The sequence below is a fragment of the Hemiscyllium ocellatum genome, chromosome 37 (assembly GCF_020745735.1).
Source record: "Hemiscyllium ocellatum isolate sHemOce1 chromosome 37, sHemOce1.pat.X.cur, whole genome shotgun sequence".
NCBI classification, from domain to species: Eukaryota; Metazoa; Chordata; class Chondrichthyes; order Orectolobiformes; family Hemiscylliidae; genus Hemiscyllium; species Hemiscyllium ocellatum.
Genome location: NC_083437.1, coordinates 19,283,178 through 19,298,883, shown reverse-complemented (window position 1 = coordinate 19,298,883; position 15,706 = coordinate 19,283,178). Strand labels below are relative to the sequence as shown.

Below are 15,706 nucleotides of genomic sequence, written 5' to 3'. Positions count from 1 at the left end.
ATGCATTTCAAGACATTCAGCACTTCCTCCTCTGTAATATGGACATTTTTCAAGATATCACCATCTATTTCCCTACATTCTATATCTTCCATGTCCTTTCCCACTATAAACACTGATGCAAAATACTCGTTTAGTATCTCTCCCATCTCCTGTGGCTCCACACAAAGGCCACCTTGCTGATTTTTGAGGGGGCCTGTTCTGTACCTAGTTACCCTTTTGTCCTTAATGTATGTGTAAAAAAAACCTTTGGATTCTCCTTAACTCTATTTGCCAAAGCTCTCTCACGTGCCCTTTTTGCCCTCTTGATTTCCCTGTTAAATATACTCCCACTACCTGAATACTCTAAGGATTCACTCGATCGATCCTGTGTACACCTGACATAGGCTTCCTTCTTTTTCTTAACCAACCCTTCAATTTCTTTAGTCTTCCAGTATTCTCTATACCTGCCAGCCTTTCCTTTCACCATGACAGGAATTTACTTTCTCTGGACTCTCATTATCTCATTTTTGAAGGCTTCCCATTTTCTGGACGTCCTTTTGCCTGTGGATATCTGCCCCCAATCAGCTTTTGAAAGTTCTTGCCAAATACCATCAAAATTGGCCTTTCTCCAAATTAAAACTTTAACTTTTCGACCTGGTCTATGCTTTTCCATCACTATTTTAAAACTAATAGGATTATGGTCACTGACCCCAAAGTGCTCCCCCACTGATACCTCAGTCAGCTGCCTGCCTTATTTCCCAAGAGTAGGTAAGTTTTGCACCTTCTCGAATAGCTACATCCACATACTAATCAGAAAGTTTTCTTGTACACACTTAAATTCCTCTCCATCTAAACCCTTGACACTATGGCAGTCCCAGTCGATGTTTGGAAAATTAAAATCCCCTACAATAACCACCCTATTATTCTTACAGATAGCTCAGATCTCCTTACAAACTTGTTTCTCAGTTTCCCTCTGACTATTAGGGTCTATAATACAATCCCAATAAGGTGATTATCCCTTTCTTACTTCCCAGTTCAACCCAAATAACCTCCCTGGATGTATTTCCAGGAACATCCTCCCTCAGCTGTAATGCTATCCCTTATCAAAAAGGTCACTCTCCCTCCTCTCTTGCCTCCCTTTCTGTTCTTCCTGTAGCATTTGTATCCTGGAACATTAAGCTGCCAGTCCGGTCCATCCCTGAGCCATGTTTCTGTAATTGCTATGATATCCTAGTCCCATATTCCTAACTAGGCCTGGAGTTCATCTGCCTTCTGTTAGGCCTCTCACTTTGAAATAAGTGCAGTTTAATTTATCAGTCCTACCTTGTTCTCTGCTTTGTCCCTTGTCTGCCCTGACTTGCCTTTGTTCTCAACTGTACCAGTCTCAGATTGACCTCTTCCTCACTATCTCCCTGCCTCTCAACCCTTCAGCTTATAGTTTAAATCCTCCTGAGCAGCTCCAGCAAATCTCCCTGCCAGTATATTAGTCCCTTTCCAATTTAGGTGCAATCTGTCCTTCTTACACAGGTCGCTTCTACCCTAAAAGAGTTTCTAAGGATCCAAAAATGTGAATTCTTCTCCATACACCAGCCCCTCAGCCATGCATTCATCTGCTCTTTCCTCCTATTCCTGCCTTCACTAGCTCGCAGCATCAGGAGTAATCCAGATATTTTACTACTCTTGAGGACCTCCCTTTTAAATTTTTACCCAACTCTCTGTAATCTCCCTTCAGAATCTCAATCTTTCCCTTCTTATGTCGTTGATTCCAATGTGTACAATGACTTCCTGCTGGTCCCTCTCTCCCTTCAGAATATTCTGCACCTTCTGAGGCTTCCGTGATCCTGGCACCAGGGAAGCAACACACCATTCAGATTTTTCACTGCTGGCCACAGAAACGTCTGTCTGTACCTAGACTAGGACTAGAGAGTCCCGTAACACAATCGTAATTCTGAGCTTTTAAATTCCTTGACCCAATGAGTTGCCAAGGTAATCAACTTCCTGTTTTATTTTTTGCAATTGACAACTTGCGAATATGCTGCATGTGATCATTTTTGGCCAATATAAGATAATCCTTCAATCACACATTGCCTTGTTTTGAAAATCTGAATGTGATTTGGAATAAATTAAAGGATTCTCATGGATAGTAAGGTTTTAAAGCAAACAAAGTCATAACTGACTCTCTACATGCCTTTGGTGCAATACAAATACACTAGACATCTGCAGGGAAGATCACATAATGCTGAAGTTTGAAGGCTGGTTGTCAAGGAGAAGATCTATAAGTCCTGTAAATGAATACCTTGTCCACCATGTATTTCTGAATGTGAAGAAGGTTAAAAGGGTTATGATCATTATTCTTCATATTATGATTTCCACACATTGTTTTTGAGCATCTTAGTACTCCTTAAGAAATTAATTTTAAGTAGTGCATTTTATTTCTTTTTAACAAGATTCTCAGAGATCAAATGCCGTGCTACAATTACATAAACATTTTTTTGAAGTGAGAAAAAGTCCTTCAATTTGAAATCAAACTCCATTTTTAAAAAAAAAGAAACTACATACCAGAACATGAATGTTTGAAAAAAAGATGAAACACAATACATATGCCATTTAACATAAAATCTCTCATGGAGTTAGCTAAGAAAATGTTAATATTGTCAGAACAAAGGGTTGTAAGTATGACATGTAGACTAAGTCTTCAATTTAAGCATAACTACAACTAAAACAAAGAATGGAGCAGTTTTCCTCATTCCTACTTTTAATGCGCTTATGTACAGCATACTAAACAAGCAAGATCGTTCTGCTATAATGCGCGTTTCGTTAACACAAACTCGCTATACTGACAAATTGGGGACATTGTTTCTAAAGCGTGAAATGGTAAGTGCCATTTCTAAAGCATAATTTTCTATGACATAGGATTACAAAAGAACACAACCTGCAGATTATAGAAGAATTACCTGTATTTTCAAATTATGCTTTTCTTGACACTAAAATTATTGCCTAAACAGATTATTTCAAATTGATGCTTTCGAGCTGCTTTGAAAGACTAGGATACAATACTGATAAATCAAGGTGTTTTATCCTACCAACAATCCCTCCTGTTTATTAAAGGCTTCAGAACCAAAACAAGAATTGCTAAAAAAGTTAAAATTTAGGCTGCAGTTTGACAGCAAAGAACATTTCAGGAACAAGCGACTTCCTGTCCATTTGTCTTTTCACAAAGCATTGGCAGTCATCACATTATCCATTTCCCTTGCTGCTAAATTAAGCCAGTTTAAAATGCAGGCTAGATTTCACAACGAGGCATCATGCAGAAGTACATGTCATAAATTACTGATATAACAATTATCGGGCATGGACCTTTACTTGTCAGAAAGGTGGTCTATATAAATCAGTGAAAGGAAAAGTACTTTCCTGTTCTGCAAGGACTGAGAAATTGGATTAAAGCAAATTTTATCAATCTGGCATTTAGCTTCACCACTGGCATCACCCTGCCATGAAAAGCATTCCCAAGGAAGCTCTTTTCAGAGACATTAACTGGATCAAATGGTATTGCACAAAGTCATGATGTTATAGCAATCTCTTTAATGGCACACTTGCATTGAAAATGGGAATCACAAGTGACTTTTGACAGCAGATCAAACATAAAATCTTTACAAGTAGCTTGCGGGGAGGATGTAGAATTGCCAAAGCTTTGTGATAAGACTTTGAACTTGAGTGACTGAAAACTTGGCGTTCAGATATATTTGACAGTAAAGGTCTGGAAAGGAATAGTATCGTTTTCTATGGAATGAGCTTTAAAGTCTAAAGGAATAATAAAGAATGAGGCAATAGCAGGTAGCAGAATAAGAGAGATGATGTGTAAAACATTTCAGGAATGTTGATATTAAAAGATTTTCATAAATTAGAGTAGAAGTAAAGTAACTCAAATTGATGAATGCAATGGGGCCAGTGTGTGTTTGCAGTCATTCACTGAAAGATGCTATGCTACGTACAATGTTGAATTTTATTTCCATATGAAATTCCAGCTTCAACTTCTAGTTTCCTATTCAAAGGTTTTCTATTCAAATATTTTTGCGTAAATTTAGAAGACAGGATCACCAAATAAATAAACTAATTATAATCTGACATCCACAAAATGCGCTAAGAAATCTCAAGACTTCTCACCAACAGATGTATCACAAAGTTGTTGACACAGTGAAAGTGAAATAACAATAATTTTAAAAAATCAAAATTTCTCCTTCCTAACTTCTAACTTTTTCTGATCAATGATCCTACAGTACCAAATCTGTAGTACCAAATCCCAGCAATTGTTCTTCATGTATAAACCTGGATTAAAATGTTTGCTGGTTGTTTGCCAAGGGTATGAAGTACAACCAAATTTAGTCTGATGGTAATTTTTTTTGAACAAGGATCATTGGATAGCAAACAGGAGTTGATTTCTCCCTCTTTAGGTCCGGCACAGGGAAGTCATTTTTAGCACTTTTACTTCACCCAGCTGAGACAAGCTAACTCTGCAAAATCAGGAAAATGATATCACTCAGTTATGCAGTTAAGCAACACTGCAACATCAACAAAGGTACTAAAGTTTAAAATTAATCTTTATTTAGAAATAATCAAATGGACTTAAAATTAAAATTAATTTCAAATCAACAAACAAATCAAGGCTATACATCGGCAACTATTTCTCCTACATTATTCATGGAATAAAAGCAAGTAATAAAGCCACTAACCTTTCGGTGTTCCTTTGTATGCTTGGTAACAGAAAATTCCATAAATGGCAAAAAATAAGCAGAAAGTGTATTGTACAATATTCTGTTTAAAGGTTTCCACCTGAAACGTGCCCTTTCAGATACTGGCAACGCTGCTGTGCATTTCATTTCTTTTATATTATACATTCTTGACCATTTCCTTTAAAACTGTCAGAGCATCTTTGATACATTGCTGCCCCCAAACGCTCATTCAAAAACTGATAAATGTTTCCATGGAGCAGTATCTGTTCAAGATTATCTCTACTTGTAGTTAAATTTCAACCGTATTGTATTTTTGATATTGAAGACATTAATGGCAGAACTTAAAACCAGAATGCTCTGGGCACTCCATATCAAAGTATAATACAATAGACAGTTCTGACAATCTGACTAGTGTTGTACATTTTCTAAATAAATTAAATACTTCAGTTAAATACTGATTCACAAAATGCTTGGATTTAAAATCTCACATTGTCAAATGATCTCTTAAATTCCAATGAACTGTTGAGCAATGCAATGCAGATCAGGAATGTTCAATGCTTCATCCAAGTGGAGTTAGTTGACTTCAGTTGGAATGGCTTAAAAGGACATCAATATCCAAGCTAATGGGTGTGAACAAATCAGCAAGCACTGTCGTTCCTGATCACTATTCAGTAACTCCTGAAGTACACACATTATCAAGCAAGGGAAAAAAAATGACGCTTGACCATGATGATCTCCACAAGCAAATAGCTTCCAGAAACATTGTCAAAGCTGCTTGGATTAGCAATAGTACAACATAATTTGTGCAAACTCAAATGAGGTCACTGATTTCTAAAGGAGAGGAAAGGGGATTTTGACAAGGAAATTAAGATTGAGTACAAAGAAATATTTTTTGAAAAGTATTGTAAAAATCGAGTTACCGAGGGAGGAAAGAAAAAAAAACACTAAATTTACTGACCTTAAACCTTTACAGCAATTTGAAAAGAGTTTCAATTTGATTGCATTTTAGATTTGATAAGTAACAAGATTATCATGCGTCATTTTATTTCCTACATCAAGGCAGAAAGATAACTGCAGTCTGTTGTGAAATTAATAAAGGTGAAAATTGGATTCTGCACAAATGTTAGGTCATTTATTGCTAACGTTCAATAAAAGGTGTCTAGTGATTAAGTCTGTTGCAATGAACCTGGTTTCTGGCCATCATTTCAAATAGCAAATGAGAAACCAAACACTGCACCCCTTTTGCCAACTGGTTAACAACTTCAAAATAAATATGAAACAAACGCAACCTGAGTGGAAATGGCTTTCAATCCACAGATTAAAGCTCTTCACCAGCCTTAAAACAAACATAAAACCAAGAGGAAATATGCTGCCCTATTTAAAGCATATGACAGGTGAGAGCAAGTGAGAGACTGCACAAGGACCCAAGGGAGAAAGAGACACACAAGGAAGCAAAGTGTACATTATTATTAATCTCACAAGATTCCACGTACAATTATGTCCAACTTTTTGCAAAGAAACTTTATACAACCCAATGTGCACATTTCACACTAAGTACTACCTAAATCATGATGTAGAATCCTTTCCCTGATGCTGATCAAGATGCCTGCGAATGAAGGGCACATTGGAAAAGGGAGAGAAGATCGTCACTGCAAAACATTTAAAGACAAATTGCCCACGATGTCTGATAAGTAATCGATCAATCTTTCATTTCCAAATATAGAGTGAATCATGTACTCTTATAAATGTACACATTAGAGAGAGGAGGAATAAATCAAAATGATCCAGAAGACATCCAAGCTATACTGAACAAAACTTAAACCATTTTTCCCCCCAAATGCATGATGACAAATGAAACAGTTAATTGGTGCAAAGTTTGACTTCACTCATGAGACTATTCCTGATTGATCCCATTTTATCATTGGATATTTTTAATTCTATTGATGTCCTCCAATGTGGACTTTGTCATGATGTCTGTGATAAACAGAAAAATTATATTGATAATCTGAGATAATAGGAACATATCTGAGAGCCTCTACCTTTGAGCCAAGAGGTCTGGATTAGAGTCCCACCTGCTGCACAGGTGTGCCATAACAGATTTGAACATTGATTAAAAATATCTAGAAACTGGTTTTGCCCTGTCAATGAGCTTGGAGTCATTTGATATATACTGCAGTCTATACAGAAAAAGCATGCATACATTATCTTTATTCCCACTCTAGGTTCGGTCACTTGACTTTGGACTTCCACATCTCCATTTGAGTATGAAGTTCTAAGATTTGCTTCGCCTCTTGACTTTGTGGCTGACAGCAGATTCAGCAATTGATTATCCCTCACAGTTTCTGCGATTTACAATACTTCCATGGGCAAGTTACTAATTAGATGTTTCAATATCTAATATAATGCCTTGATAGCTAGTTTTAGTTGCATACAGACAGAATACCAAGTAAACATTAATTCAATTCATCGATTCATTTTAGATCTACATAGAGTTGTAAAGTGTATTGATTGTGTAGTTTTCATCATCTGATTGTACTGTATGAAGGAAATAGCTCTGAGACACTACTGGATTTATTGGCAAGGAAATCATGCTAAATTGAATATGAAAATCATATGTAAAACTGAATGTTGAACATGTAAAGAACTTTAAGAATTTTGATGAATGGCTAAGTAGCCTAACTGTACTTTAACCGTAAAAAGTAAAGTCTTGTTTTCAAATAACTGAACAATTTTGACAAACTTATTTTATCAATGCACATGTCTCTGTCACAGCTACAAGATCATACCAATGAACCTCTACTTGCGCTGAAAAGTCATTTATTTTGTTTCTAATACCATGTACATCCAAGGAAAGAGACATTAATTTTGGCTTTTTACCATTTTCCTCTCTTTGACCCGGTCTACTGCTGTTTTTCTATGTTTGCAAACTGTACCAATTTGGGCATCATTATTCAAATAGCTGTCTATCTGGCATATGCTTTTGCTTTGTAAATCTACTTTCCCTCTCCTAATCCCTCCCTCCTTCTGAGCAGTTTAAAGCCCTCTCAATGTACCTGGTATTTTACTCAATCTTAATGAAGTGAACTTGCTCAACAATTTTCAAAAAAAGATATTCAACTCTGTGGAAGAGGCATCTCTGTTAATTACAGGCACAATTTCCAGTAGGGGTCACTAGATAGCAGAAAATTATTATAACCAGGGCACTGAGGCTGATTACAAGTCAGAACTAAATGGGAAAGAATGTTTTATTTAGTAACATGGCTCCTTCCAAGCTTTCTTTGTTAATTGTTGATCAGCTGTAATTTTAAACTAATGCATCAATGTTTTAATTGTATTTTAATACAAGGCTACTGGTGATAAATTACTTTTATGCCTCTGTATATTCACTGCCCATTCAGGGTAACTCAGTGCAACTCTGTACAGTGTTCTTTGAATACTCTGTTAAAGCCTGTGATAAATACTGCATCACAGACCACAACCAGTGAAGCTAATAACAGATCAGAGACTGGGGTAAAGCTTCAAAAGCATTGCTGTTAAAATATTAAAACTGCTCATTGCAGCAAGAAGCTACAGTGCATGAAAAGTAATATTGTGAAAAGTGTGATTCAATTTCTGAATACTCAATTCTCTGAGGTTGCCTAGGAGTCTCCCAGAATAGGTAAATGAATCTTTCATTACTACAGTTGCAACTTGATCTAATCACTGTAAACTTCCTCACATAGTTAATCCACTCTAACCTACCCACCCCATGACATCATTGGGTACTACTGCAGATAATGAAGTGTAGCTGGAATGGCAGGTACAATTAGATATTGATTAGAGAGGTTCAGTAGCTTGAAGAACACCATGGGATTAAGGTGACTGAAAAACAAGGGTCCAAGTACAGGGCAAATGCACACTGCAGATGGGGTTTACGATGGTATATGTGGCCCAGCCTTTTCTGAAAAACTAGTAACAGCAGCAATATTATGGGTCAGAGATTGCTGTGAGACAAGCAACAGCAAAAAGAGTGACAAAAACTTGAGGAATTTGTTATACTCAATAATGAAAATTCTGTCCACTGTTGGACAATTGGGAAACAAAAGTGATACAGACGGAAGATTCCCACCAGAATAATCAAGGCATAAGGGAGTAGGTGGTTCTTGAATGAATATTTTAGCTTGCAGGACAGTGCACAAATGGTATTGACCAGGGAGCCTGGCTGTACCTTGTACAGCACAAAGGGATTCTGGATGTTGTTCCAAGATGAATACTGGGAACAGGATAAATGGTGAGCAAAGGTTGGTTACAGGCTTATTGCTAATTACTGGTGGGAACAGAGTATTTAAATCTATTACGTGCAAACACATAAGAAGTATCTGTTAAAATAGCATTGCTAGTTATGAAGGGAAATCAGACTGTGAACAACATCAATGTAATTTCCATAAGACTATAAGATAGAGAAGTAGAATTAGGCCATTCAGCCCATCAAGTCTACTCTTCCATTCAATGGAAGAATGGCTGATGTGTTTCTCAATCCCATTCTCCTGCTTCCCTATAGCCTTGGATCACATTACCCATCAAGAACCTGTCATTTTAAATACACTCAATTACTTGGCCTCCACAGCCTTCTGTGGCAAAGACGTTTACAGATTCACCACCCTCTGGCTGATGAAATTCCTCCTTATCTCAGTTCTAAGGGTTATCCCTTCACTTTGAGGCTATACCCTCATGTACTAGCCTCTCCGGAGTGAAAACACCTTGATATTCTCCCTATCTCGGACTCCGTATTTTGTAAGTTTCAATTTTGCCAAATTATTAGTTAGAATTAAAGTTCCGCTCTCCTTATTTACTGCAAATAAATCCCCCATCATTGCTATCCCCTCTATCACACCCGATATTTCCCTACTCCAACTAAGGACTGCAGATGCTGGAAGTCTAGACCAGAACCATAGACTTTCCTGCTCATCCGATGCTGCCTGACCTGCTGCACTTTTCCAGCTTGACATTTTATACTTGCAGTTGCTTTCCTGGATTTCAGGACACTTCATCCAACAGCATAAAATCATGACCAAATATACTCAATTATAGCAATAAGCCTGTAACCAACCTTTGCTCACCCTTATTCATCTTAGAACAACATCCAGAATCCCTTTGCACTGTACAAGGTACAGTCGGGCTCTCTGGTCAATACCACTTGTGCACTATAATTTATCTTACTTGTTATCAGGTAAAAACAATATTTGCAGAACATCAGCAAATATCACAAGATGAAACCCTTAGCAATGCCTCCAACCAGTCCTAATCAATGACAAAAAACAAACTAAATACCGAGATGAAAAAAAGGAAAAAGAAATAGCTTTACCTAAGCCTCTCATTAATATTAATCCTCTCACCAACACCGTTCAATGGCTTCTACAATGTATGTATCCCAAGCAAGGGTAAGGTAATTTGTGACTCCAGTTGGTATATTTTTCCAACATTTGCTGTCTCATTTCATATGAAGAATGGGTATTTTAGTAAAGGTATGCAGAACTGCCAGCTTCCATGAAACAGTATTACACTATCCGCCAATGCCTTCAGGAATAGAGGGAATGAATGTAAAGTCCCTGCTTGTAGCCATCATCATAATGACCTGAAAGGATAGGAGCACGCGGGGAGTGGGGAGAAAAGATTTGATCTGAGATCCAGACTGCCCTCCAGAATTACTTAAATGTACATGTTTGTTTTTGTTCAGTTATAGGATGCGGACATTGCTGGTAAAGCCAACAGTTATTGCCAACTCCCAATTGCTCTCAAAACAATGATAGTGAACCACTTTCTTGAACCATTGCAGTAAACCCATAGGTACTGCTCGGGAGGGAGTTCCAAGATTATGTCCCAGAAACACACGAGGAAGGGGTGCAAGGGGAATGCAACAACAACTGTTGCTGAGTTTATACTGAGAAGACACCATGTCTTCAAAACCCAGAAAGATGTTATCACAGTTATATGGTAATGTTGCATGAATAAAGGAATTTTCTTTTTATAAATTTGTCATACATCATAAAAAGCAAGCCCTAACCCATGTCTCTATGTATTATTTAAATCAATTATTAAACGCATTACCTCCACATCTTTGATGCTGACTTTTAATTATAAATTAAGTTGCCAAACCTTCAGGCTAGCTGTACATATTATTTTGAAAAAAATCTTAAAGTAGCTTTGCATATCATCATATCAACTTTTATTCTAAAGTAATTACTTTTCATTAACTGTTTCAAATTATTCAACATGGATATGGTATTTAACAAAAACACACTGGCATAATAAAAAATGTATCTGCCACAAAGTTGTATAAACAAAATGTCAGTAAATGGTTTAATGTTGTATCAAAAATGTTATTAGAATCTCAAGGTTTACTCAAATGCTTAATTTGGAGTTTCTACTTTCAGAAAATCTTCAACATGCTTAAAATGATACAGACAGACAGCCATTAAATCAATGCAGTTAGAACTCACATTTTCTGTAACTTTTGAACAACACTGCATGAAAATTTGGGAGATAAGGAAATACACAATAAATGGAAAGATAAATGTGAAAAAATAGGAACCTGAAAATGCATGTCTGCAGATTCTAAAAGGACAAGTTAACAAAGGTGGTGAGAAAGCAGCTGGTATGCTCTACTTTATTAGACAAGGCATAGAATACAAGATTGATGTAAAAATTATGAAATTTAAAAGATGAGATTTTAAGGCTTAATCTTTGGCTTTAGAAGATTATAGTGAGACACAATCTGTCTGATAGCAAATCTGTGTGGTTTAATTGTTAGATCAAAGGAGCAATCTCATCGTGCTATGAAAGGGTGATCCTAGATATTTTCATGAAGAGGGCAACAACAACTGTTGCTGAGTCTCCACTGTAAAGACACCATGTCTTCAAAACCCAGAAAGATGATATTACAGTCAGATGGTAATGTTGCTTGTGGAAAAAAATCCAACTTGATATTGAGCCTGTGGAACCTCAACCTTATTTCTAAGAATAAAAGCAGTGGTGATCAGTGCTAATTGACTAACATTTGTACTTGTGCATTTGCTCTTTTTATGGAGAAGGAGGGCTATTTTCCCTGAGTGTTGGAGGAAGAGGGGTGACCTTATAGGAGGTTTATAAAATCATGAAGGGCATGGACAGGGTAATCCAAAAGTAGAGGGCATAGGTTTAAGGTGAGAGGGAAAAGATTTAAAAAGGATCTAAGAGAGAGCTTTTTCATGCAGAGGGTGGTGAGTGCATGCAATGAGCTGTCAGAGAAATTGGTTGAGGCTGGTACAATTACAACATTTAAAAAGGCAATTGGATGGGTATATGAACAGGAAAGGGTTAGAGAGAAATGGGCCAAATGCTGGTAAATGGGACTAGATTCATTTCGGAATGGATGAGCTGGACAAACTATCTGTTTTCATACTGTACATTTCTATGACTCTCAGAATCTATTTTGAAATCAAGCTTCCTTATAAACCTACGATACCAAAGAGAAGCAGTCAGAGTTTGGTACGATGTAGTCTGGCTCAGAACTGATGGATCCTTTTTAAGCTCTTCTTTTTTTCCCTCCCTCATTCTTAAATTATTCAAAATAGCACCAAATCATCACAACAAGTGAAAGATTTCACAGTACTTTATTGTATACTTACGTAAAATACACTTGACAACAAAATCATTCATTTGAAAATCATTTTACAGCAAAAGAGATGCACGTCAGCCAGGAGATAGGATGTCTAATTTAAGAGACAAGTAATGTTACAAAATTGGCATTTTTGGTGTCATTGAAGGGAGAAAGTAGCAGACTTTGTTTAATTGTTAAGATTTAAATTGAACATGCAAACTTATTACTTATTGTGTTTTGGGTTTCTTGATATTGATATAGCAAATCTTTTTCAACTGTGAAATCATGTCATACTTTCCATTAATGACCTGAAGTTTGAACTTGTTTGATTTTGAACAATATCATATTTGAATATAGTTCACCATGGAGGAAGTAAGTAGGACTTGTTCGAAAAACAAACTCATGAGTTAAAGCAAGGCTAATTGAAGCAAAAGTGGGAGAATTGCCAAGGCAAACTCTTAATGGGGAAAATAGTATTTGGAAAGAAAGGAGCAGTGCACTGAAAGCTTTTGATTTTACATAAACCTGTTGGACTATAACCCGACACTGTGTGACTTCTGACTTTGTCCACTCCAGTCCAACACTGGCACCTTCACATCATGGCTACCATACAAAAAAATGGCACAGACACAAAGGTCCAAATTACTTCCTTGTGTTTGTAAATATTTTATGATTTTGACATTCCAGCAGATTGGATACATAGATTGTCTAATGACAATGAAATAACCGATGACAGATTAATCTCCAGCGACTTAAAGATAGTAAGCTAGTGTTTTGAAATAGAAGTAATGTGTCCAAAATACGAAAATTTAATATTTTTTTCCATTTCTAAAAAAGAAAGTGAGGCCATACTTTAATGTTTGCAGAAATATTAAGTCAGTTACAGTTTTCTAGCATAGAGATGATGGCAGTGAAGAGGAGATGAAGATCAAAGCACGTAATTCCAAAGGTCAACATAGCTATTGGAGTTATAACAAATCAGGTTTCTGACAATAAGACATTTCGTGTGCATTTACTTTGAGTGAAATAATAACATTTGAATGAAAATTATTTGTTCATATAACTAACTATACCTTTTAAACTACGCACTAACCACCTGGAAACCAGACAGACAGTGCTTACCTCCCACATATATACATTATTCTTGACCTGGGACTTTTTCTTCCTTTCTCCGGAGAATGGACCATATTTTCTCCCTTTCTGAATGGACCTTGTGGCCCACACACCTGAAAGACAAGTTTCTGAAGCTTTAAGGTCAAGACTTAACATTTAAACTTAAAGCATTTAATTTTGGCTAAAATAAACTCATTTTAAACTATATTTGTTCATGCAGCTTTCTATATAGCTTGTTTACTAATATCACATAAAACTCCTGGTCACTTGTCAAATTCTATGCACCATTTCTAAATGGCTTTAACTTCAGTTAAGCTGATAAAAACAGTATTAACTTAAACAAATCACAATTTCACCAGTCATTCACAGATTTCAAACAGAACATCAGCAGGGATTTTACAAATCGCACTCTCCCTTCCCCACAAAAGGTCTAATATCGTCTGAAATGATTCCCAACATCCAATGGAATGAGACCACTGGTGATGGATATATTAAGGATTAGATGTGTGCAAATTGGTTGTATAAATATGGGGAGCTAGTAATTGGTGGGGATGAGTTTTACAGAACTGCAATAAAGATCTCACAATTATCTTCCAAAATAAAGCAAACTTGCGTGCACAATGAGATGTTTTGCCAACCATCTATTTTAATATAATGCACTTGAACCCAGCTCCTCCATAAGATAACAAGACAGAAGTTCAAATAATGCATGTTAAAACTGCAAGCTTCGCAAAAGACAGCATCTAGTGCCAGTCTTTAGGTTCATGAAACATTGTCCAAAAACACTCACCTAAGCGTTTCTCATCAACTGCTGATGGTTTTAAAGTCACCTCTTGAGGAAGTCCCTTCAACACACGTTGAGGCACATCAGCTAACATCTCAATTTCAGGTGTAGTTAATGGATCGCTCTGCATATTAAGAATAATAAGGAAGATTATTTTATGAACTAGACTATTAGTTAAGGAATACATTGGCAAAGAAAGGCTTGGATTTGCACAGCAGCTTATTAGAAAATGTTCTATTAAATGTAATAAGTTAATTTCAACTGCAGTAAAACTGTTTTTGATGATGTTAGCATCCTAAAACCTCCTATCCTCTTGTAGAAAGCAGTACTGGATATTGAACAAAAACAGGGCACTTTTGAACTTTTCATCTCAAATAGTCCAATGGACCATCAATTTGGCCAGTGAGTAACTGAGCCAAACATTTCAGGATTGACCCGCTCTCCAAGATTTAGGCTGAGCTAATTAATCTCAATTAGAGCTTTAATTTTCTTATCTCACATTACTTCAGACCATTAAATTTGGAGATGAAAATAAGGCCATCAATCTTCAGCTATTAACTAGAAACCTTTGTTATTAATATTGCTGTGAATGAAGGAATAGGTTTAGCTACAATAATCATGCAGTGAAGTAGTTACATTAGTAAGTCGACAGTGATGAAGGTTATCTAAGATAACAAAGAGATCCTGATCAAATTGGTCAATGGACTGAGGAGTGGCAAATGAAATTTAATTTGGATAAATGCGAGGCATTGCATTTTGGTAAAACAAAGGAGGACAGGACTTTCAGAATTAATGATAGGCCCTGGGAAATGTTGTAGAACAGAGATCGAAGGGATCAGATACACAATTCTTTGAAATTTGCATCGAAGGTAGATAAGATGGTTATGAAGGAGTTTCGCATTCTTATCTTCATTACTCAGACTGTTGAGTATAGGACATGGGATGTCATTTGAAGTTGTGCAGGTCGTTGGTGCGGCTTCAATGGAGCAATTCTGGCTGCCCTGCTATATGAGGACTATTATTAAAATTGGAGAGGGTTCAGAAAAGATTTCGAGTAAAAATTGAGGTCTGCAGATGCTGGAGATCAGAGCTGAGAATGTGTTGCTGGTTAAAGCACAGCAGGTTAGGCAGCATCCTAGGAACAGGAAATTCAATGTTTCGGATGAAGGGCTCTGGCCCGAAATGTCGAATTTCCTGTTCCTAGGATTCTGCCTAACCTGCTGTGCTTTAACCAGCAACACATTCTCAGTTCAGAAAAGATTTATCAGGGATGGAGGGTTTGAGTTTTAAAACTGGTTGGGTAGGTCAGAACTTCTGTCACTGGAGCATGGGAGATTGAGGGGTGACCTTATGGAAGATTCCCTAGGGTGGGGACGTAGTTTTAAAAAGGACATGAGGGACAACTTTTTTTTATACGCAGAGGTTGGTTTGTGTGTGGAATGAAATGCCAGAAGTAGTGGTGGATGTAGGTACCATTACAAC

General features: G+C 36.8%; 1 protein-coding gene across 4 annotated transcripts in view; it reads right to left on the bottom strand.

The window, feature by feature from the left end:
• prdm2b (PR domain containing 2, with ZNF domain b) overlaps nucleotides 1–15,706 on the bottom strand; it is a 187,213-nt gene that overhangs the window by 77,116 nt on the left and 94,391 nt on the right. For all 4 annotated transcript variants that reach the window (XM_060852381.1, XM_060852380.1, XM_060852382.1 and 1 more), the window contains exons 3-4: nucleotides 14,231–14,348; nucleotides 13,450–13,553 (exon numbers count right to left, since the gene is read on the bottom strand). In XM_060852381.1, the coding sequence (XP_060708364.1) occupies nucleotides 13,450–13,553; nucleotides 14,231–14,348 (222 nt within the window). The remainder of the gene's footprint in view (nucleotides 1–13,449; nucleotides 13,554–14,230; nucleotides 14,349–15,706) is intronic.